Raw genomic sequence first — 23,276 nt, 5'->3', positions numbered from 1 at the left:
ACTATTTTTTTCCCCCCACAATTCAATTTACAAAGGAAACGAAGAGGCGTGAAACTAAGAAAATGTTAATTGATGGTGGTGAAACAGCTCAGAGACTACTTTGTTTTGAACAATTTCACCTTCTTTATGAAGTCTAACTGACACAATAAAGATTATTAATACCGTGTAGAATTAGAATATATTACTGGGACACAAGAGATAGAAGTCCTTTGACGGGGTCGTCAGTTAACAGCTCACAAAACGTTAGCGAAAGACCTTTTGACTGCAGCAGTCACATCTGCCAATGTCTCCTACAATGCATCTTAAAACAGTAGCCTCTATTTCTGATCTGTTAAGTAGAATGCATTAACCCTTACTTACCTGAGACGTTTCAGAGCATTGCATGCAGAACAGGCTAACAATGCTCCAAAAAGGCTCAATTGCAGATATACTTTGAAAGTTTCTGAAACACTGAATTCTAGATGAACTTTGAAGCTGGTTTCGCGATGCTATTCGACACGTTCTTCTTCCTTACTTGCGTCACACCTGAAGGCCTCACAACCGGCGAACTGCTTCATCCAAGACTTCCAAAAGAAATAAAGAGAAATCGAGCATGTAAGGTTTTATAGAGAATTATATTGATACATCGGAGGATCTGACTGGGTGGATGTGAAGTTAATCAGCAGTGACAAACACTACAACCACAGCTGCTCAGGACTTCCATCTACCAGTAAGTACAAACCTAAAAATGAGACGCACGCTACAATCTTTTCCAGAGGCAGCCGTACATTTGGACAGGTTTCGGACAATTTTTTTTTTTTGGAATTTTTCAACACATGGTAAAAAAGTTTTTAATATACAGAGCTGTAAACAAAAAACGCATGTTTTCTTTTAAAGTAAAATGACACAACGTCACAAAAAGAAAAAAGGATCTCTTTCAGTTTTTAAAAGTGTGACACAGAGGGAATGATTGATAAGCAATACTGCTTTATGGGAGCATTTTAATAATAATAATAATAATAATGGCGGGTAAAGGGCTTTACAGCATCCCCCCCAGTCAGCATCAAACAACAACAGAACATGAAACAGACATAAGAGACTATTTACAAGTGATCTTTTTTTGTTTGTTTTTCTGTTAAAATTATTTCTACTTAATGTGGCGAACATCTTCACAATGCAACACGATGCAACAACCCACGGCTGATGATAAGGATGTACTGATGTAGTGTGCATGTGGCATAAGTGTGTGAACTTGTGTAACAGTAGGAGCGTCAGCGTAGGAAAAGTTTAAAAAGTTCAATGTCCATATCTTCTTTTCTACGTCGTTCCTCCTCAACATTAGAGTAGACGCCCCGTTTCTGTTTGTCCTTCCTCACTGTCTAGCTCATCTTCTTCGCCCCGCTGGCTTCTTGCGACCCTGCAGAAAGAGGGAAGGGACAGCAGGGTGAAAACAATGGACAGGAAGCTTATCAATACCTCCACGCTTAGTCTAAAACTCAGAATTCTCATATATGATTCATGTCAACACCTTCAGTACCTTCGGTATTGGCTCGTCCTTCTGCTCCTCCTCCTCCTCTTTATCTTCTTCTTCTTCTTCTTCTTCTGCCTCCTCCTCCTCCTCTTCTTTAGCAGCAGCTGCCTTCGATCGCCCAGCACGCCTGGATATCACAGAGGGGGAAACGCTCAGAGTCAGAATGTCTCAGCATGCAGCATTTCACACATTATTATTATTATTATTATTATTATTATGGGCTTTTCATGGAATTTCATATGAGCCACCCTGAGAATAAGTTGTATATGATTTTTACCTAAACAGTAGTTCAAGTTAAAACATTTCTGACCTTGTGCTGAGCTTTCTTTCTCAAGAAACATGATTCTAAGCTGGTCCACTGCAATTACTTTACCAGTCAGCAGCAGGTGAGCGAACGTTTTAATTCATGGCGCACAAACAACAACGACGACAAAGCTCGTGTGCATCTTACGCTGGTTTCTTGGCCGGCGGCTGAGCTGACTTGGGCGGACGTCCTCTCCTCTTCTGCGGTGTAGACTCTGCTGACTCGGTGCTGCTGAACGAAGACAAACGACACCAGAGGTTGAGACAGAAATTCATCTTGCTGACGGAACTCTCCGTGCCAACAGCAGATGTTATTAGTGGAGCTGATCCAACTTCTCCGTTTGCATTCCCTGCATACGGGTGCTTACCCTTGTGATCGCCGCGGCGCCCTGACCTGCCGGCCTCCCTTAGTCTTCAACTCCACATTTTCACTGCTCCCGTTGTCCTCTTCCTCCTCATCCTCTGCTGCTGCTGCTGCTTCCTCCTCCACCTTCTCCTCCACCTTCTCCTCTTCCTCCACCTTCTCCTCTTCTTCCTCCTCCTCCTCCTCCTCTTCCTCCTCCGGCGGAGGAGCTGCCTTCTTTCGGCCCCTCTTCCCCTTGGCAGGAGTATCCTGACTAGGAGCAGCGGACTTCGGCGGCCGGCCCCTGCGTCCTTTCTTCGGCGGGCTGTTCTGTTCGTCCTCCGGCCGATTGTCTTCGTCCCACTGGTCCTCGGACTCGACCACTGCGGCTGTATTGGCCGCCGCCTTCTTGCGTCCACGCTTTGGTTTGCTGTCCTGGTCTTCACTGGAGGCCACGCCTCGTTTGCGACCGCGAGGCTTTTCAATATCCTGTAAAAAAAACAAACAAAAAACGAATAGTTGAAAAGGGCTGACGGGCTTCCTGCTGTCGCCTGTGTGAACCATGATTTCTCATGAACGAGCCAGAGCTCTTCTATTAGTTTGAATGTTATGCTTTTCTGAATGGCGATGTCTTTCCACCCCGGAAAACTTGTTGATTCTCTGGTTTCCACAATAGTTTTACTTGCTGTGTAGATAAACTGCTTAAAACTGCTTATTTACTAATGTAAATATGAGTAAAATCCTGTGAAACATTTGAAAGGTGAGCTGCTTCAGAGCTGAAATGATGTCGGCAGCAGGTCCGGAGGCTGCTATGAATGATAGTTGACACAAAGCGTACTTGCGAATCCTATCTCGACTTAAAGCCAGCGGGTGTTTGCACAGCGGAATCAAAACACAGAGTCACGAGGGTTTACGACTGGAAACACTCGACTGGATCACAGCAGCAGCCCTCTCTACTCGTCCTCAGCTACCGTGTCATTTCTCATCATGTTTTCTGTGTATTAGTGGAGTCGTACTATAGAGCAGGACGAAGGAAATGTCAGTTGCATTGCTTTTAATACTTGAGATCATAGTGTATAAACAAAACGCTATTTTATTTTCTCCCGTTTATCCTCTCGGTGTTCTTATCAAACACTAGTCAGAAGAAGTAAATAAAGCTTCAGTTTCTAGAAATAAGGTGCAAATATGAAAAAAACTACAATACAGCAATCTTTCCATCTGAGGGGAGGAACATTATCGAGAGGATTATAATAATAATACATTATATTTGTAGGGCGATTATGGCCGGGAGAAAATATCCCAATAGTTGGATCAAATAACTCCGTAATATGATAGTTTACTGGAGCTTTCAGAGCTTACATTACACACACACACACACACATTTTCACTCTGATAGAACACACAAATAATGTTTTTTCTTTTTCTTGCAAAGACCACACATTATAATAACCACTCTCCCATCACAGAGGGTGCTACAGCAGCACATAAAGAGGCTTTGATACCTTCTCAGAGCTGTCTGCTCTCTTCAGGCTGATGTCCTCGTTTTCACTGTGATCCATTTCTGTGCTGTCGAGCCTGAAACAGCAATTATTAATCGTTACTATTTCACATAACAACAAATAAATGCAGCTAAAGGATACAAAACGCCACCTATGTGTGATCTATGAACATATATCATGAACATTTAGATCCAGAGGTCTTTCTATGAACATTTGTATCTGGACTGGATTCAGTGTCTCGCTCAACCACACCAGACTTGGTGACATCAGGGTGTGAACGTAGGCTTGCTGGTCCCCCCCTCTGGCGTGCCGAGTCCTTAAAGGAGTGCGTGTGAGCGTTGCATGTCTTGTACCTGGTCTTGCTGCGCTGTGGGGAGCCTGGGTTGGACGAGGGGTCGTCGTTGCTGGCGGTCTCCATACGTGAAGCTTTGCTCTGGATCTGTTTCCCCGCCGACGCCAGCGGCTTGTTCACTGCACCCAAAACGTTAGCCGACTTGGGCTAAAAGAGGGAGGGGCGAGGGATGAGACGGAGTTGGATGCGTGTTCAGAAATTAGATGCAGACGCCAACGGAACGGTTTCAGAGGTTTGAGCGAGCTCACCTTTCCAGGTGTGAAGAAAGACTTCATCTCTGGCGGGAGGAAATTTTTTGTGTTGCTGAAATTCTGAAACGGGGAGAAATCTTCTATCAGAGAGCTCGTTTGTGGAAAGAGAACACGCTGAGGGTTACGAGGAGAGGTTTTTCTCCTGCCAAACGATCTCATTAGTCAAAATGTGTGCCAGATACGTGTGTGCCAGATAACTGGGGCAGTGAAAACCAGGTTACAGCCACCACAACCAGGAAACACACGTCTGTCTGTGCACTTTTCAACCCATCATTTAAAAAGTCAAAGAGGAGAAAAGGTTTCACAGATCTCACTAGCAGCTCAGCCATTGCTATTAACATTTACGTCGAACAAGAAGAATATTAAAGAAACTGCTTTGCTGGAAATAAAGTACATTTTTTTGGGGTGCAGACACCAACCTTTTCGGGTTTGGTGAAGAAGCACGAGGGCAGCACAGGGTCTTTTGGAGACTCTAGGCTGTAGGTGGTGCTCTTTGACATGATAATGTGCATGGCTACGTCACACACTGTGTAGAGTTTCTGTAGAGGGAAGAACAGTCTGGTGAGCAGGAGGGCAATAAGAGCAGTGAGGAAATACGTGCTGTCCATGTACCAGCTATTAAGGGAACGTGAACTAGCAGACGTAAATATTTACCTCGTTGGTTTTGGGATCGGTGGGGGCCTGGGCATCTTTTGTATTTTTCATATTCTCCACCATCTTCCTTATGAAGGCATGGCTGTTGTTCTCATTCTTGGCCATGATAATCTCCAGGACGAACCACAGAGCCCTAATAAACAGAAGGGAAGTTTGACATCAGACTACCGGACTTTGAATTCTAGAATACATGACCCTACAACGTAAACACCAGGTTGTAATAGTCCACATTCATCCAAGAGGAATTAATAAAAATGTGCATTTTTACATTTTTGAAGTATTCTTTTTGGCATCAGTGTTACCAGCGACCGGCAGCGTTCTCACATACTTACTCTTTGATTTCTTTGAGCTGCTCGATGTCCTGTACTTTGACGTAGTCTGGGTCGTGTGCCAGGAGGTGAATGGCGTAGGGCACCACGTACTCCGGCAGCAGAGAGAACAGCTTGTCTGTTGTCACACACACGAGGTAAATACATATTACATCAACATTTCCCATCACAACAGTGATAATAATTACTGCCATGTGCACGTTTAATTTCCTCTTTACAGTCATATCATGGATATCCGTCCCAGCCGTGCATATATTCTGGTTCTAGATATATACTGTACAAATTAAAAGGGCGGGACTTGCTTCATGCTACAGACTTGCTTTTAAAGGGGCGGGGCCAATATTTCTAGAGGTTTTTATATCATTCTGTAGCTTCCCAGTGCTGTTCCTCATGCATTTTCAAAGTGTGTATGTTTTAGCATCAAAATGATAGTTTACAAAGCCCTTCTATACATGTATATATATACTTCCGACGTGGGTTTCTGCATGGTGATGCTGCTACATACACATCCTGATAGTCAGTGTATTACATATAGTAACTTTGATGGCAATTAGACTCTACTGTGCCAGTTTAGAGGAGCAGACAAGAGTGTTTTGTTCAGTTTCTTTACCGCTGATGGCAGCGTGCTGTTTGAGGTACTCTCTGCGTATGTTGACATTTTTCACCAGACACTGGCGAGCGTGGGCCCTCCTCTCCTTAACGGGGTCCTTGGCACACAAAGCGAACACCGCCATGTATTCCAGAGGCAGACGGAGGCGGCACAAGCCCCGGTGGAGCTTCTGGGAAAAACACTGTCGCACCTGGTAGCACTCATCCTAGAGAGCAAAAGAGAGAAAACAGTGACGATGATTAAAATAAGGGACGAAAAACAAGATGCAGAGCCCTGAATCGAGCAGAAGCGTCGCATGAAAAAAGGAGACAATCCATACGTTGATGACGAGAGCACACAGCTGGTATTGCTCCAGCGTGATGATTTCGTGATAGCAGGGCTCCTGTGCCAGCTTCAGCAGGGCGCACGCCGCTGCCAGCCGCAGCCTCGACATGTCTGGTTTACTGGAGGACGAGAGGAAACCAGAGTAAACAAGGATTCCTTCATTTATCTGCAAATGTGTTTGCGATTAAAGCCTAACCTCCCCCGAGGGTCCACAATACCCATTAAAAATCCAGCACTTCACTGAAATTTACATGATTACGTTTCTCAAGACAAAGCTTCCTCTGAGCTGCTCAAAAGGCTGACACACACACACACACACACACACACAAAAAGGAAGAAGTATATGCCGTGTTGTTTACCCCATCCTGCCCTGCTCGGTTAAGTCTCCATCACTGTGTAGAATAGCAGTCAGCATCCTCAGCGTGGAGTTGCCCGATTTGCTCTGATTGTTCTTCACTCCTAGTAACCACCGCACCATCAGCTTTATGCCCTGGATCTGAATGGACGAGGGTGGAAAGATCATTTACTGGTCAACAAAAGTGCATTACTTGAGATACAATATCCATAACCAGAGGGAAATGTCTCCTCATTTAGTTGTAAAGATAAATACATACAGCAAGATCAGGTTGATATGATACATTAACATTGCATCAATCCAAAACACACACACAGCAGTGGACTGAACAGGTGCACAGTTTCTAAGAGACACGTGAGGGTTCACCGCTGACCTTGGCCAGAGTCTCTGGGGACACTTCTTCATCGGGAACCCAAAGTTTGGTCGTCTTCTTGCCCGGGACCTTCAGACAACACAAATAATACTTCAAGACTTTGAACTGCCATCGTTGGTATTTTATGTCTAAAAACACAAGCCAAACGTTTATGAAAGTCAATAAACCATAATAATTGATAAAAGTGTTTAACTAAATTATTTTTAAAGTATGTAAATACATAAATAAATAAATACATAAATTCTGAATGTAGAAACATGAATACTAGATTTGCAATAAGAATGAATACTCTTGTTATGGCTTTTAACAGGAACGTGCGAACAACGATCTCCCACAGCTGCCTGTCGGAGGAAAGAAAGAAAAAGATGCGTACCCGGTCGTTCATGAGCAGATCCTTCACAATGAAGTTGGCGACTAGAGATTTGAGCGGTGCAGCAAACTGCTCTGGGGCCAGCTGAGCCAGGTGACCCAGGGTGGTCAGAGGGGTGATGAGCTGCTCGAGGTTAGCGGGGTCCAGGCCTTTGTTCAGAGGCTGGAGACACACAAACACACAATCCACGTCACATTGTGTTTGACAAACTGTTCATCTTTGGGAGGCACAACATATGTAAACGCCTTGCAGAATGTGTCAAACCAGGAAATACACACACAACTTTGTTTCCTTTAATGAGTAAAACAAATGCAGGGACTGACTAACCTCGAAGATTTGGGCGAAGTGCGTGTCTCTGTTGGTGAACATGGAGTTGATGCAGTGGATGGCATACTTGGCCTGGCGAGGCGGCCCTCTCTTGGCTTTGGCCTGCAGTACAGGCAGCAGGACGCTAGGGGGAGCAGGCAGGAGACCAGCGTTACAAACCACAGAAAGCATCGTCACAAGTCAGAAAGAGCGCAGCATGCTCAGAGCGAACCGCAGCGATTTCTATGTCCGATTAACTGCCAGCGTGTGAGACTGCATACATCCCCGCTGCACGCTGGAGAATGAATGAAAGCGCCGTTTAGCCAATGAAACGTACGATTTGACGTGAGGGAAACTCTCTTCCAGCTTGCTGCCCGTGTTCTTGAAGATCTGCAGAGCAGCCTCGGCGACCTTCTCGTCGTCCATCTTCAGACAACCCAGCAGAGACTCGAACGTCTCCGCCGAGTGGAACGACACCGGGTGTGTGAACGAAAGCACCTGGGACGGAGAACACAACGGGGCGATACATATTCTGATGAATAGTTTTCAGCCGAATTCATCAAAAGAAAAAGTGTTAAATGTACTTTAAGCAGATTTGTTTTGTGTCACTGTAAGGACGACTGCTGCCAGCTTATGTTTCTGTTTCTTACCTTCAGCAGCTCCAGTCCTGCTCTGATGGCCTCTTCAGTGGGGACGCCCTCATCCTCATCATCAGCTGTTCCATCTATAGATTTGTTGACCTGTTTTATCAACGCACTGGATGATGGTCGAGATAGAAGAGAGGGATTTATAAAAAAAAAAGGTCAAACACTACATAATTTAATCAATCATCATCACTGGCATTTGAAGTCTTTGCATCAATGTGATGACTTAAAGTTTGTGTCATCGGCCTTCCCACACACACACACACACACACACACACACATGCACGCACGCACACTACCTGATGGACTCTGTGTCGATGTGTACAGGAGCAATTCTCTCCAGAAGGAACTTGACCATTTCCAGGAATGGGTTGCTGGGCTGTTTGGGGCTGCCGAGCTTTTTGGTGATGTCTCGCTGAAAAGGGGACAAACAAATCATTTTATTTAAAATAATACTGTAATGCAGAAACACTGACACTCTGTATGCAGCATGTGAGTTAAACAGACTTAATGTCCAGCAGAGTTAGGCATCAAGTAACGTGTGCCGTCATGTCTGAATGAAGCTGTAAGGCACATTAACACTAACAGACAGCAGGGCGGGGCTTCTGTTGAAGCTCGTCTTTATGATGCTATAAAACATTTAGTACCACCTTCATCAGTCTACATGCTCTTTGACTATTTGTTAACACAAAAGATAGACCATATACAGAGATTACTGATATTATAAATGATTCAACTATATCACTTAAAACAGAGCCGGTGGAGGGATGACGGCGTCGACGCCACGCTGATGAGAGAAACGCCAGCACTCACCACACACACTTCAGCTTGCTTGCAGGAGCACGAGGGGCTGACCAAGGTTTCCAACTGATCTCTGATCCGCTCGTCATCATCCAGGACCTGAGCCAGCTTCTTCACAAAGTCCTGAGCCTTGCCCGGGTCTGGCAGGTTCTCTGTAGTCACACAGTATTAAAAGCTTACGTCTACAATGAATACATTTGAAACCAGGGTGGGTGGGGTAGGTCAGGCTGCTTCAGCAAAGTCATTAAAAAGGTTTTGTTCATTCTTTTCTTCTACTTCAGCTACGCGAAGTGGAAGGATCCTGTGGCTGTACGTTAAAGTTGGTCATTCAAACACTTAAATGTATGTATTTAATGTGTGTAAATCCCTTACTTGTGATCACCATCACTTTGGCAAATACGGCCTTGCTCGATGCATCAGACTAAAACAAACGCACACACAAAAGAACAATACATTTTTTTGAGAAAACATGAGACAAGAGAATATTAAAGATCTGCTTTTTTTTCTAGTGTGCTTCAGTTCGTTACCTTGGGTTTTTTGACCAAGTCCAGCAGGTCTTTGACATTGTGCCTCAGCAGATTCTGGCACTTCCACATCTCGTTCAAAGCTCTGAGAGGCACAGGTGAAGAAGAGTCAAAGGACGGAGGAGGAGGAGGAATCGTAGCAGTACAGAAGGAAAATAAAGAGTTTCTTTTTGAACATTTGTTCCAGACAGTTCAGTAGTCGTCTAGACTGAATTACATCATTTTTTACAATGCAAACGCTAATGAAAATTAAAATGACAAGTCGTGTTTTGCAGCTGCATTAATCTAATATTTGTGAGAAATGCTTACTTGACAGCATTTGTGTCCAGGGTGGCGTACAGGTAGTAGAGACACTTCATCCTCTCAGTGGTTTCCAGGTTGTGAGGAACCATGTACTGGGCAAAGACCCGCTCCACCAGCAGCCTGTGCACATGGAGGGAATCGCTCAGATTTAAAGGAAGAATATCCTCACATAGGTTTTCATATCCAACGGTTTGAGCTGAGAGGCCCGACAGTCATTGAGCTACCGTTGGATTTTGTAAAAAAAAAAACAAACAAACAAGATGGGGCCAAAAAAATGAAATGCTATTCACAGGTTCCCTCTTGAATTTGATCAAATAATTATGCGTCAATTAGATAACAGTTCCTCACTGGCCAACCAAACATATCAAAGAAAATCGGATTAAGTATAATAAGATTTGTCAGCGGTGCCGGTATAATCTCACAATACCCCTCATAATAAAAATGGGACATTTTTTGTCCCTACATTTTGTTTAATCAATTTCTGAGGTTTAAGAGAGAATTTGCTGAGCGTGCACAAGTATTTTAACGCACACACACACACACACACACAAATAAACAATCCTGCAGCACGGCGAATGTGAGACATCTGGCAGCTGAGCAGCTCCACTGCAGCAGAGTGATTCAAAGGATAACTGCACCCTCAGACACACTTGTTCAGCACTTTTCTACATTTGAAACAATGTTTTATGAAGTTGTCATTCAGCCGTCTGGCTCCTCGAATTCTTTCAAACAACACGTTAGAATTGCATCTGAAAACAGCTGCGACTGCTTCACATTACGGAGCCCTGAGGCTACGGTAGCTGGCGTACGTACGGTTGTCAAACCGCAGCGACAAAACTGTTCCGAGTCTAGAGAGAAGCCTCTGCCATTCTGAAAAGCCGATATAAGCGCCTGATTTTACCGTTTGAGAGGTGTTTGGCTCACTGCCAAAGTCTGCTCTGAAATATCTCAATGCGATGTCATTATTTACATTCGTCTGGTAATCCAGGGAACAAGTGCAGAAATCCAAGCTACTTAGCCAATAGCTCGAGGCACAAACACTGTGATTCAAGGAGCTCACTGATCTTAAATCAGCATCTTTAAGGGAACAGATTGAAATGCTCTACCTTTGTAACAGTTACCCCCATGTTTGAAACGCTTTATTGGAATTCATAAAGGGGACTTTGACTTTTCTAATGCAACAGCCAGGAACACATTCACACAAACCTGTCATCGATGCTGTTTTGGTAGTAGATATGGAGCAGCTTGTCTTTTATCCAGGAAATCTGTTTAGAGGCCTCCCTCCCTCCTTCTCCCTGCAGCGAGTACTTCCTGTAGATCGATGCCAGGCCCATCATGGCCTCCTTACGCACACGCCACTGATGAAGGAGGATAGGGCCAGATAAAGGGAGACAATTACCAATCACGACCACGAGTTAAATGAGAACTATATGAGAAGCTACAGTGGCTGCAGTCCATCCCAAAAACACGATGTTAAGACTGATCACGACAGGAAATGTTCTCAATAACAAAATCCTTTTCGGTACTTTCCTGAGTATATTTTGTGATAAGATTAATATATTTTTTTTTTTTGCCATATTGCCGAGGCCTTCATACAACACAATACGAGTCCATACCGAGTCCAAACACACACAAACATTTGTCCACTTACTCTCTTGTCCAAGGTCCTCTCCTTCACAAAATTGAGCAATGCATCATTCACGAGAGACAAGTCCTTCTTGGCAGCAGTTACTATAGACACGATGACATCGTGGCGGATGGCCTCCTCTGGGTCATGTGATCTAACCCGCAAGAATTCTGGGAAAGAAAACGGGAACAAATGAGGGGGACGTGAGAGAACCCGACACCTCGAACAATTACTTCATCGCACAAAAGCAACACGTTTGTTCAGGAACAACAATACGCTCGTAACTCATCATTAAGAGCTTGTAAAGTGAGTCTTGTGGTATCACATCCGTATAGAGGCACAACAACTCAACGCTCAGCACAATTAGCAGGTTTCAAAGAATGCATCTGCTGAGAGGTCGGAGCACCTCGGCTCATTTACCTGTGAGGTCTTTGGCCAAGTCTGGGTGGTTCATGAGACAATGACTGGCAAACTTGACACACTCCAGCCTGATGGGCACATGGATGTCATTAAACCTTTTGGGGAAAATAAATAAACGTTAATACCAGCAACTCAACGCGGCAAAAACATGAATAACCCAGCAGGTGTTTGCTGCATGCACGCGCTGTAACCCACCTGCCGAGGTAACACTGCCACAGCGGTTTGTTCTGTGCAGCCAGCTCAGAGTCCTTGGCTCCGAACATCTTAGCCAGCAGCTTCACCACTTGCAGCCTCTCGTCATTATCGTTACTCTGCAGAGACAGAGCGAAAGAGAGAGAGAGACAGAGCGAGAGCGAGAGCGAGAGAGAGAGAGAGAGAAATTATGCACAGATATTTGGCTGTGTTGAATGGCCAGACGAGCCAAGTCAATTACATTGGCTCCATTACCACCTTCATAACACAAAGGCAGCAGTTGTCTTTGGTATCAGTCTTGTTTTCAGAATGAGAAGTGAAGTAGAGGTAACAATGAGAAGTAAAGACAAAAGGAAGACAGGTGGTAGGAAGGAGAGAAAACAAGCAGGGAGAGATAAAGATGAAAATAGTGATGGTGAGACAATGAATGAGAGAGGGGGAGACAGAGGGAGGATGTGTAATCTGGGAGAGAGATTTTATCGCAGCTATTATTTTGAGGAGACAGCGCTGATCTACACTCCCTCTGAACAGTTAATGAGTGTTATCCATCAGCAGGAGGCCTTTATGAGACACTGCAGAGGAACATTATGCTGACTGCTGGACTGCTCCATCTTTCTAATGGGAATCCACAAACCTGCAGAGAAAGTGAAAATGTGCAGTTCTGTGGCTAATAGGTCGGAGAATTCGGGGTTTTCTGGGGTCTGGTGTGTGAATATACTCAGAATATTAACCCAAGAATTGCTGCTACTTCCATCTCTATAACGTAATATCGCAACAAAATCTAATAACGATAATAATGCCGTGTGTTAATAACGTGCACAAAACAATTATACTAGCGACATGAAATGACAAATGTAAGATGCTCCATTTAATGTGGAAAACAATGTTGAACTGAAAGAGTGTTTTTTTTTTTTTTTACTACCTTGAGTTTGAACTCGAGCTGCGGCAGCACGGAGAGCAGCAGGTGGCTGTCGATGTTGTAAAGCTCCAGGATGAGGTCGAAAACATGCTCGGACAGATCGCTGACCGAGGTCTTCCCCAGCATCAGCACCTGGTTGAAGAACTGAAGGAGAGGACAGAGAGGGAGGAATGATGGTTTACTGATATAACGCGTAAAAATATTAAAAAGAGAGATCCTGCAAATCAAGCTGCGACTGTGAAACAGATGTAGAGGCAGACGCTCAGATTTCATTAGCTGCCAGGAGACAATAATACCGCGCAACGAAGAACACAAGGTGATTTATTGACATTGTGCTCGTTGCACAGTTGCAGCTGCATGTACACAATGTGAGCCTCAGCACAAATATTTGAATGCATCAAATGTTTTTATGTCCAACAGCTGATTTTAATGACCAACGCATCACTTAGCGCCGTCGTTGGCCCAGATATAAACCTCTTTCAGTGCCAAGACATTTCTAGCATAGTTGGCCTTGGTTCAACTGCACTGGCAGTGCTAGTCTTCCCATTAGGCTACGTGAGGCTTTGAATCTACAGTATGCACGGTTTCTGGTAGAGCTGTAGGATTTTTGTTTCTTTGTTTATGACTACTACCGGATACAGACAGCTGCATGGTGTCCTGTGTTTAATTCAGGAAGAAGGATCTCCATCCAGCCAGAGATGTAAAAGTGTATAAGAGACAAAAAACAACAACGAGTGTGTCAAAGATTGTATCTTACGTTGGTGATGTAAGGCTCAATAGCCTGAGCAGTCCTCTTCAGCAGAGCTTTGGCCAGGTCATACGCTTGTTTATTCAAGTTCTAGACAGACAGAAACACAATCGGTGAATAAAATAGCAGGTCAGAGAGCATGTTCAGACGGATGACAAAAATTACACATGATGTCCAAAACATTTCTCTTTTTTCACTCAGCAGAATCCCCCTTGGACGTCCACAGATGTTTGTGCACAAACTCTAAAGCTGCTTTACTTCTTTTCACCTGCAGGGGTCCTCATTGAATTACAGCGTATGGAAAATGATATACAGACAAATCAGTCCAGAGACTGTCAGTTACTGAGTGTTCTCTACACCAACATTAATGTGTGTGTGTGCGTGTGCGTGTGCGTGTGTGTGTGAGAGAGTGCTGTAAGGTGTTCTTTATGTGATCGTGATCGTGTTGAGTGCATGGGCGTTATTTTGTGCACATACCTTGTGTGCAGGCACCAGGTTGACCAACACGGTGTCCAACAGCTCCTGCGACACGGTGTCTCCCTCGCAGATGATGGAGCTCATCAGGTCCACCATGTGCATGTGCACCTTCTGGTTATGGCCGTTGCTATGAAAACAAAAGACCAAGGATGTCATCAATGCAGCACTTAAAATACAAGACTCCACGCTGGTTCCCTGTTGAGCCAGCAACTTAAAATGATCAGATATTCCTTGGGGAGTTTTGGTAGTTTGAGATTTACTTTTCTGACAGCATGCATTTTGTAGGCAGCCTGCGATGCACTGATCACACAGAGGGGGGGGGGTGGTGTACTGGCTCATAATGATCTGCATTACAGCAGGAGGTACCGCTGATTACCTAGATTTCTATCTCAGCGACTGCTGTCCTCAGAGCTGCCAAACATTACTCGTCTTATTACCTTCCATTCACCGACAGTGTCACTTACACACAAACAAACATGAGGGCTGCACTCCCTTACACCTTCGAGCTCACTGTAATATTTCAAGCAGAGCTCTTTAAATTCTCCCTATATAATAATTTAAAAAAAGAAAACGCATTGTGCTGGCACAACCTTGACACACACACACACAACCATCATTTCTGTTCCAATGGCAAAGAGCCAAATCCTGCACTGCAGAATTCAGCCCACAAGGCTGTGTTCAGAGGAGTGAGATAGAGAGCCGGGAGAGGAGAGGACTGCGGGCAATCAAAGACAAACAACTGTGAAGTTTAATGGTGTTGCAGTGGAGACAGATCGAGGTGTTAGAGGGCTCACTTCTGACATTAAGGACTGCTGGTGGAGGTTATGTGGGAACAAACAACAAATATTAAGACAAATAACAACCGCGCTGAGGCGGCCTTTGATAAACAGACTTACTTGATGACCTGGAAGAGTGTTCTGTAAAGCTGGGTGAATATCTCATTGCTGTCTTCAAGCTCAAAGCAGATATTGTAGGACTTCACCCATGCTATGTTCTGAACAAGAAGAGAGGAGGCTGTTAGTGACAATGCAACTTACAATGCAGCAAATTAGGAAGAATGTGGTGAGGGAGGGGGGTATTTACACACACACACAGCACTTACAGAACAACATGAGCGATCATTTTGAGATGCGTTTGTGGCCAACTGATGAATTCAAGTGGAACATTCACCATCTTTTAGCTCCGTTTTTGGTCTCCACCAACTCTTTAGCTGCTAAAATGCACCACTATGTTCACCGGCTGTTGGCCGCTTGGTGCTGAGCAGGTAGTGTGCAGTGGGTTACAGCCTTTTCCTTGAAACCAGCTGAGGCCAGTGAGTGAATTAAAACAGAGAAGTCGCAGCCGGTGCGCTAAACAATGAGCTGAAACTCCGGGTTAAGCTTTGTAAAGCAGAGGGGATTCTCTGTCGGTCCGCTACTATTAACTACGGTTAAGATGCTGTCTGTTGTCAGAGAGCAGAATGAAAAAACTAAACGTGTGAGGGAAGCCTGTGACAGGAATTGTGCAGCTTTAATGAGTGAAAAGCAAAGCAAACCATTAATAAAGACCATCAGAGTAACATATTCTTCTTATTATAATCCGTTTTAAGGTGCTCAGACGGAGAGTCTGCTGCAGATATAAAGGTGCATCCTTTAAGCTTCTGTAGCACAGCAGAAGAGAGAGCGTGTCATTCAGCCGCCACTGCTTCCTCCACATCATTTATTTAATACAACACATTTACATAAGAGCTTGAATACACACATGAATTAGTGAATGTATTCAGAAGACCAGAGGTCAAATGCTAAACAAGATAAAACAAAAAAAAACAACAACTGCCAATGCTGAAAGTCACAGAATGAGCCTTTAGGTCAACAAGCCAAACACCAGCTGTAGTCCTGCACAGGTTACGGTCTTCACATTAAGCAGAGAGTAAGTATCTCTGTTGAATATCACTCCACCAGCAATAACGTACAAAAGAGGAGCAAAGAGCTTCTCTTTCCGGACTGATGTACAGTTGGACTGCTTCAATACAAAGAGAACAAAGAATATTCAAGAGTCGGACCAGTGAAGCTCAAACATGAAGTGAACTAAACATTCTCGAGCAGAGAGGGGCAAATATCTTCTTCACGGCTACATTGTGAGCATGATATTTGCAGTAAAAGACAGATAAGCCCGGCTTTTATGAGCCTTATGAAACACCTGCAGTTAGGGATGCAATCTGTCTCTTTGCATACAACTGATTACGGTTGGGTTCCCAACTGGCAAAACACCCAGATTTGTTTAGGTCCAACAGGAAGTAAGCTCTTATTGTTTGTCTCTCAACGTTACTTCTGTCGGCAATGTAGAAAACATTTAGGGTCGTGGACTTCTCATTCTCACCACGTACGAATGTCACTGGCTGAAGATTAGAATTGCTCGTGAAAAACGCAGCGTACAAAGTAATTATTATTTCACACATCATAGTGTTTAAGTTGATTCATATTTTGCATGAAGAATCTGTAGTAGCCTAGTTAGTAACTAATATGGTCAAATTAATGTAGTGAGATGTAGTTACACAAAATGTAAATACTCAAGTACAAGAAGATAAATATTGTGCTTAAGAACAGTACTTGAGTACCCTAAATGTACTTCCTTACATTCCACCACTGATGGAACAAGAGCACAATGTTGTTGACAAGAACAGTCTTCATGGATCTAGCCTCGGAATTTTGCTCTCAAAGATGATGAATTGACCTTTAAATGTACAGACTTTTTATCCAGAGGAGCATGCACCCAGACCTCTCTAGAGGATCCGAGGTCCACCCACCAGTCTTACAAAACCTTGTGGGAAACATTGCATCATCAACTTCATCCAGTGAGTTGTTATGATGCAACGTTGTCACTGAAAATGATTCATCATGGTTTAATGGGATAGAACGACGGCCCCGCCCGCAGCTGAAAGATTCCGACAGTAAACAGTAACACGCTGTGGACTACTCCCAGACGTTAACTCTACTGGTCCAGTTTAGTACTTTTTTTTTTTTTTTTTTTTACCTTGACTCGGGCATGACGGGGTGGATGATTATCTCAAAGATGCTTGAACATATTCAAAGTGTTGGACCCCTCAGCATTCACTTTTCACACGTACGCTTTGCTAATTGGATTTCCATCTTCCACAACAACTCTCTGGTCATTTTGTGGATATCGAAACGCTCCCACGCTGCCGATCTAAGGCGCTTCTTCGGAGGATATAAAGCTCGTCTCATTTTCACGATTGTGAGTGTTAATTAGGCCGCCACCCTAAAAACTTTCCTCAGTCTAAACCAACAAAAGGTGATGATAGTTCTTTCATTATTTTTACCTTTAGTTATTAGTTGAAAAGAAGTCTCTACAAATGTTGAAAGCCAAACCTAATGAGATTCAACACTGGATTAAAATGTAATAAAAAGGGATCCGACCACAACACTGCGACTAATCCACACACATACAGTCACAGTCACGTACCTCAAGCAGATAGAAGTATCTGTTGAACTGAGCGCTTTTAGTGTCCTCCAGTCCTTTCAGCTGTCTTGTGATGAACATGAAGATGTCCTGCACAAGAAAGAAACACATGAGTGAATGCACCACACACACACACAGATAACATTTACTCATAAGTATATAACAAATCATCAGTCAATATTAAGTGAATACTCCAGAGAAGATGCAACAAGTTGGGCAATTAAACCGGTGAGTAATCCCGGTGGAGCGCAGCGATCTTGGTGAAAGTCTTCACCAGCGTACCTTGAGTTTATCCGGGGAGGTGTAGGGCGCCTCTGGGGCGTAAATCCTGAATATGTCTGCCAGACAGCAAGCCACCAGCAGACGCACGTCCTTGTCTGGGTGCTTGAGGAAGAAGTCTGAGGCCAGGTGGAGGGCCAGGTTCAGGTAGAGCTCCTTCTCTTCCTCAGAGTCCTGGTCCATGTCCATGAAGGTCTTCACGACCATCTGGAAGAGCGGAAGAACACTTAAAAAGAAATCCTGTCTGCTGTCAAAGAAATGATACCAGCATGCCTTCAGTGATTTGACAATATTACATTGAGAAGCCCGACGATCCCCCCCTGTGGTGTGAGCGACCACACAGTAAACAGAGAGGCGCTGCAGCAGCAGACACTCACCTTGAGCCTGCGGACCATTTCCTCTTTGGAGATTTTGTCAGAGATCTCCTTGACCCCTGGAGGGTAGGTCACCTTCCCATCTGTGACTCGAGCTTTAGAGTGAGCCATTCTCTTTAGCTCTTCACTGCCTGGGGAAAGAGAAAGCACCGTTGGTAATAAATTAGAGGAGATGAAACGGAGAACACAGACAGAGGGAATAAAACCTTAAACCTTGAAGAATAGCTGCACCGTAACCCCAAAAAAGAGACAGGAAAGGCGCACATTAACTATTTGGAACCCGGGGCAAATCTTTTGAATACTTCAAAGCTTGGAAAGCAGGCTGCAGAAGGGACTTCTGAAATAGTCAGCCAGGTATTCACAGCACACAGAAATAGCCTTCTAGAAGCTGAACCAGGGATGAAAGTACTGCATTCAGACAGCAGGCCGACGGTTTCACTTTCTTTGTGCTCCACGTTTCATTACCACCGACACCAGTCTGTCAAAGATTACACCCAATTCATGTTGAGGACGTTCACATAATGCAGAATGTGCTTCGACTTTCAACACACGACACCGCTCACGGCCAGATCAGCAATGCTCTCTGGCAACGCTGCTGAACTGATCAGTCTCACCTCGCTGCTGCTTTTTGTCCGTCAACGATATCAAAAAGGGTGATGACTTCATTTCACTTTCTACATCTCACCAACGTCAGACAAATTAAAGCCTGACTCATAGTTCATGAATCTACAAAAGTCTGCATGGTGAACTTAAGCATGCAATGATTTAAAAATAAAATAAAAATATGATACTGTATAATGGGGGGGGGGGGGGGGTCGTAAAATATCTAAAACATTAATTACAGCAGCAAGGCTAGAGGTCGAGAACTCACCAGGAGTTTTAAGTATGACAAAGTCTGATGATTTGCAATCAATGAATTAGAAGACTACAATCAAAAGAATTGCCTCAGAAATAGTGCGATTAACAAAAACAATACTTTGCTCCAGCCTCCACATGTGTCTGGGTCTGTTTTGCTAGTTTACTCGACTATTGACATCAGTGATCATGTTGCCAGTTATCATCCATCTTACTTTTGCCTTGAAATAACAATTTTATACACGTTGTGATAACTCACAATTTAGACATTTTACACATCGTGCAAAAACAAATCGTATGGGTGCGAGGAGCTCATCGAGCGGTGCACCCTGTGGTTAGTGGACGACCAGCTCTGAACACAGAGTCACAGCTGATCGTGTCGTGTCAAATGATTTAACTGTTTTGCATATGGAACCAACGGGCTGCAACTGACAGCAACCACCGTCGATTACACTGCCAAGTATTGTCTTGATTAAAGGGTTTAATCAGTAAACTAAATAAATAAGACAGTAAACTGAATACTGTTGGTCGGATAAAACAAGCAGGTTGGATTTGGAAACTGTGATGAGCAGATTAACATTTCATAAACTAAAGTATTATTGTGATATATTTCTTTGTATCGTCACAAAAAGCCACCACAAACTCCACATCAGTGGAGAGTTCAGATGGATGATTAATCAAAGCATTTTAGCCCACAGCGAAGATTTAGCTGTACATTAAGATTTGTTGTGATTTGTAGTGTTAAACAACAAACAACTGTAATGTGTGTGTGTGTGTGTTTTGAGTTTGTCGCACTAAACAAAACATGTATAGATGTCACCATGGGCTGTGGAAAATTGTATCAAGTATTTTCCACTATTTTTTTTACATTTTATAAACAAAACAATTAATCAAAAAATGTATTTGCAGATTAATCGATAAGGAAAATATTAGGTAGTTGCAGCCCCACATTGCTCTCCTTCATTCTAAGCTTCTGTTATCCTATTGCAACATTATATAATCAGTATTTCAACAAAAGATCTGCACCTTGTTTATACGAGCATGTGAAAGCCATTTACTACTATTTCAAACAAGTAACAACAAACACGCCCTCCTCCACGACCAGCAGCCCTGTTTCATTTCAATCAATAACAAGCAAGTCTCATTTTGACCAAAAGCTTTGATCTGTGATATAACTGCAGTATAATGTTGTTAAAGAGTAATTGGTCAAATTTCATAGAAATAAAAAAGCAGTAGTGAACTACATGACATGGTGTCTGACATATCCCGCATGACAGATGGACGGAAAGTCAAGACGAATGAGACGACAGTCTGGTCCACAGTCCTTTCCCAGTCTTTACTGGTTAAGTACCAGTCTGGACTGACTGTGGGACACCTCAGGCTTCTGGTATGTTTTCTTTGTGAGCTCCAAGATCTCATTTCACAACAACCACCTCTCCCAGGGGACTCAGCAAAACAAGCTCATACTACCTTTACAGAAGCATGAATACGGTTACTAAAAGCGTGAAAATAAATGACGGATAACTTTTCTTCTGTTACTAAGTCTTGTTTGTGACTTTCCACAAGCTGTGCTGCTTTTCTTCAGTGATGGAGATTTGATTATTATGAAGCTCGGGGAAGTAGAGAAGTAGGTCTGGCTTTGATTTAAACCAAACAATTTTCTGCAGCTGTACTTGAGCTTTTAGAAAACACAGAAATGCAAGCAGGGCCGGAAAAAAAGAAAACCCTGCACACACACACACACTGGACACTGGCAGGCTGCCAAATAGTTTGAGTCTGACCTTCTTTTCCACCCCACAGCTGCTGCCAAATTTGAGTACATCTCTCTCTTAGTCTACCACACAGAGAGCTCTGGCAGCCAATCAGAGTAGAGTATTTCCCGACCTGTGGGGTCTGTCTGGGTGCCATCCAGCAGAGAATATTACACTTTGAATAAACGGCAGCAGTAAATAATCACACGCAGGCAACACTAAAGCGCTCGTACGTGGGCTACCGTCGACTCAGTACTGGTGTATCAGAGTAAAACACATTTATTCCCCCACTGAGGGTTTCCTATCGGTCTGCTGCTTCACCCCTTTCGACACAGCTGCCAGCAGGAAAATGAAGACTGTGATCGGCTCGGCTAACCTAATCTGAACCTTGACATAGAGCTCCTTTTGTTTTAACCCTGTGGGTGATTAAAGGGAAGAGAGTGACTGTCAGCAAACAGAAGCAGGACGACTGGACACCAGCTGGTTATTGTGGGTGAACTCAACAACCTCCACATTTGGGCCCTCACAGATACAACGCGATGGAAACTGGGTGAACAACCGGGAAGCACTATGAAAGAGTTTTCCTCCAAATTAAATGAGATAGGCATTTTCGGGAACAGAGCACGTCTCTGCCAAATGTGAACCAGCGAAGGCACACCGGCCAGAAACAACAACGAAGCAGAGCAGGAGGGTTTGAAATGAGTCCAACGGTTTAAAGAAAGAGACACGGTTGGAGTAAACCTTTATTTATGCCATCTACAAACAGACAACACAGCGTTGAATGACATGTCTATATAGTGCAGACATGGTTCCTCCTCTGTATCCATTCAACACAAGCAAACCATCTCAGAGAAACAAACTAGAGACGTCCATTGTGGCTTTGCAGACTAAACATAACTTCTTTTAGTTGGAAAAATAAATAAAAGTTGAGGGGCTGCAAACAAATGACTCCAACCAGGAATACTACAACGTGATTTCTGATGAAACACTAGCCGGTGGGCTTCTGTAAATACCCATTCTAAAACTATAATGAGCAATGATATATGTGCAAGCTAAAACACATTTGTATTTGGTAATGCTACCCCAAATCAATACATGACATTACATACTGGCTTTATGGGACAGTTGTCTTGAACAGTACTGATTTTAAGTGTTATAAGGGAGCAAAACCCCAAATGACACTTTATAATAACACTTCCTAATAATTTAAATATGTCAGAGACTTCTTACAACCTGTGATCCGTCGAACAATCCGAGGTGTTGATGGTGAAATGATTCAACAATCACAGGCTGATAGCTGTCAAAACAAAGCCTAGTGCCCTCAGCTTATGAAACAACACGCTGCGTTCAATTTCATAATTCTTCCTGTCTTGGTGGCTTCTAATGCCAATATTAAAAATAATAATGCGTACGAGATCAGGTTTGTTGCAGTCATCATCAGAAAGAGTAAAATATGAATCCGATATTTGGTTAATGTATCAATTCTAGAGCAGACTAACCACTAAATAAACTATTAACGCTACGAGAAGACGTCTGCAATAAATGAAAATCAGTGTGCCTTAGTACACATAGTTAGCTTGTAATATGGAGTCACAACGAAAACAATTTAGCATAGGAAACAGCCACCGGATTACCGTTAGTTTAATACGTTACCGTGAGATAACGTCAGTTAGCGGATAGAGAAGAAACACGCAATGAATAGAGGTGCTTGTTGTTATGGTACAGCCAGACTGCCTTGTTGCCGTTATGTTGGCTAATCTAGTTAGCTGCCGTTAGCTAGCGTTAGCAGTTATGCACAACACTGACTTAGCGTACCCGAGCTAACGTTAGCAGCAGTAGCAATCCCAGTGACAAGAGGGCGGACATGTAGTAACGTTACGCTGAACAAAACACCCCGGCGAACACCCGTTATATCGTTATAAATATACCGAACCCAGTGGAGTCCTTGTTTGCTCGTGCTGCTGGGACATTGAGCCTAGCACACCGGCTAGGGTTTCACTAGCTCACCATTATGCGCCGCAGGACCAGGTCAACCAGCGCTGTGAAGCGGACACGGCAGCCGAGAACACAGGCGAGCAAGGCGGGCTGCGTTCTGCCTATTCGCGGTAGAAAACTCGGCTGGATTCATCCCGGGCTCATAATACCGCATCGTTCACAACAGCACTTGGAAAATAATTCCCACCTTTCAATCAGAAACATTTTGCTTATTTGTGCATTGTATTACCTGTTACGGTGAATTGTGATCAATCGTGTCCTCCTCTGCAGCTCTCTTCCCCCTCCTAGCTCCAAAATGGCGCCAATATGTGTGGATTCACTGCCCGTGG

The 23,276-nt window shown here is 43.8% G+C and overlaps 1 protein-coding gene across 3 annotated transcripts; it reads right to left on the bottom strand.

The window, feature by feature from the left end:
- Nucleotides 1-595: 595 nt before the first annotated feature.
- On the bottom strand, nt 596-23,271 carry pds5b (PDS5 cohesin associated factor B). 3 transcript variants are annotated; one of them, XM_076101491.1, is made up of 35 exons: nt 23,177-23,271; nt 18,350-18,477; nt 17,976-18,179; nt 17,697-17,783; nt 15,131-15,228; nt 14,235-14,361; nt 13,767-13,847; nt 13,013-13,153; nt 12,094-12,209; nt 11,899-11,993; nt 11,503-11,648; nt 11,058-11,209; nt 9,858-9,971; nt 9,552-9,633; nt 9,397-9,445; nt 9,037-9,176; nt 8,523-8,638; nt 8,230-8,335; nt 7,917-8,077; nt 7,601-7,724; nt 7,277-7,435; nt 6,904-6,972; nt 6,535-6,671; nt 6,171-6,294; nt 5,852-6,056; nt 5,245-5,359; nt 4,913-5,045; nt 4,678-4,797; nt 4,256-4,318; nt 4,009-4,154; nt 3,659-3,731; nt 2,182-2,645; nt 1,962-2,045; nt 1,517-1,637; nt 596-1,396 (listed from the first exon to the last, which is right to left on the bottom strand). In XM_076101491.1, the coding sequence occupies exons 2-35, from the start codon at nt 18,455-18,457 to the stop codon at nt 1,364-1,366; spliced, it is 4,293 nt and encodes a 1,430-aa protein (XP_075957606.1). In that variant the 5' UTR covers nt 18,458-18,477; nt 23,177-23,271; the 3' UTR covers nt 596-1,363. The 3 variants fall into 3 exon arrangements, with proteins under 3 accessions (XP_075957606.1, XP_075957608.1, XP_075957607.1); XM_076101493.1 differs by having other exon boundaries at nt 1,962-2,042; XM_076101492.1 differs by lacking the exon at nt 23,177-23,271 and adding an exon at nt 22,960-23,098.
- Nucleotides 23,272-23,276: the final 5 nt, after the last annotated feature.

This window comes from Anarhichas minor, unplaced genomic scaffold, assembly GCF_050575085.1.
Source record: "Anarhichas minor isolate MPS153535 unplaced genomic scaffold, ASM5057508v1 ptg000027l, whole genome shotgun sequence".
NCBI classification, from domain to species: Eukaryota; Metazoa; Chordata; class Actinopteri; order Perciformes; family Anarhichadidae; genus Anarhichas; species Anarhichas minor.
Note: the sequence above shows the minus strand (reverse complement) of the source record. Positions and strands in the feature narration are given on the sequence as shown.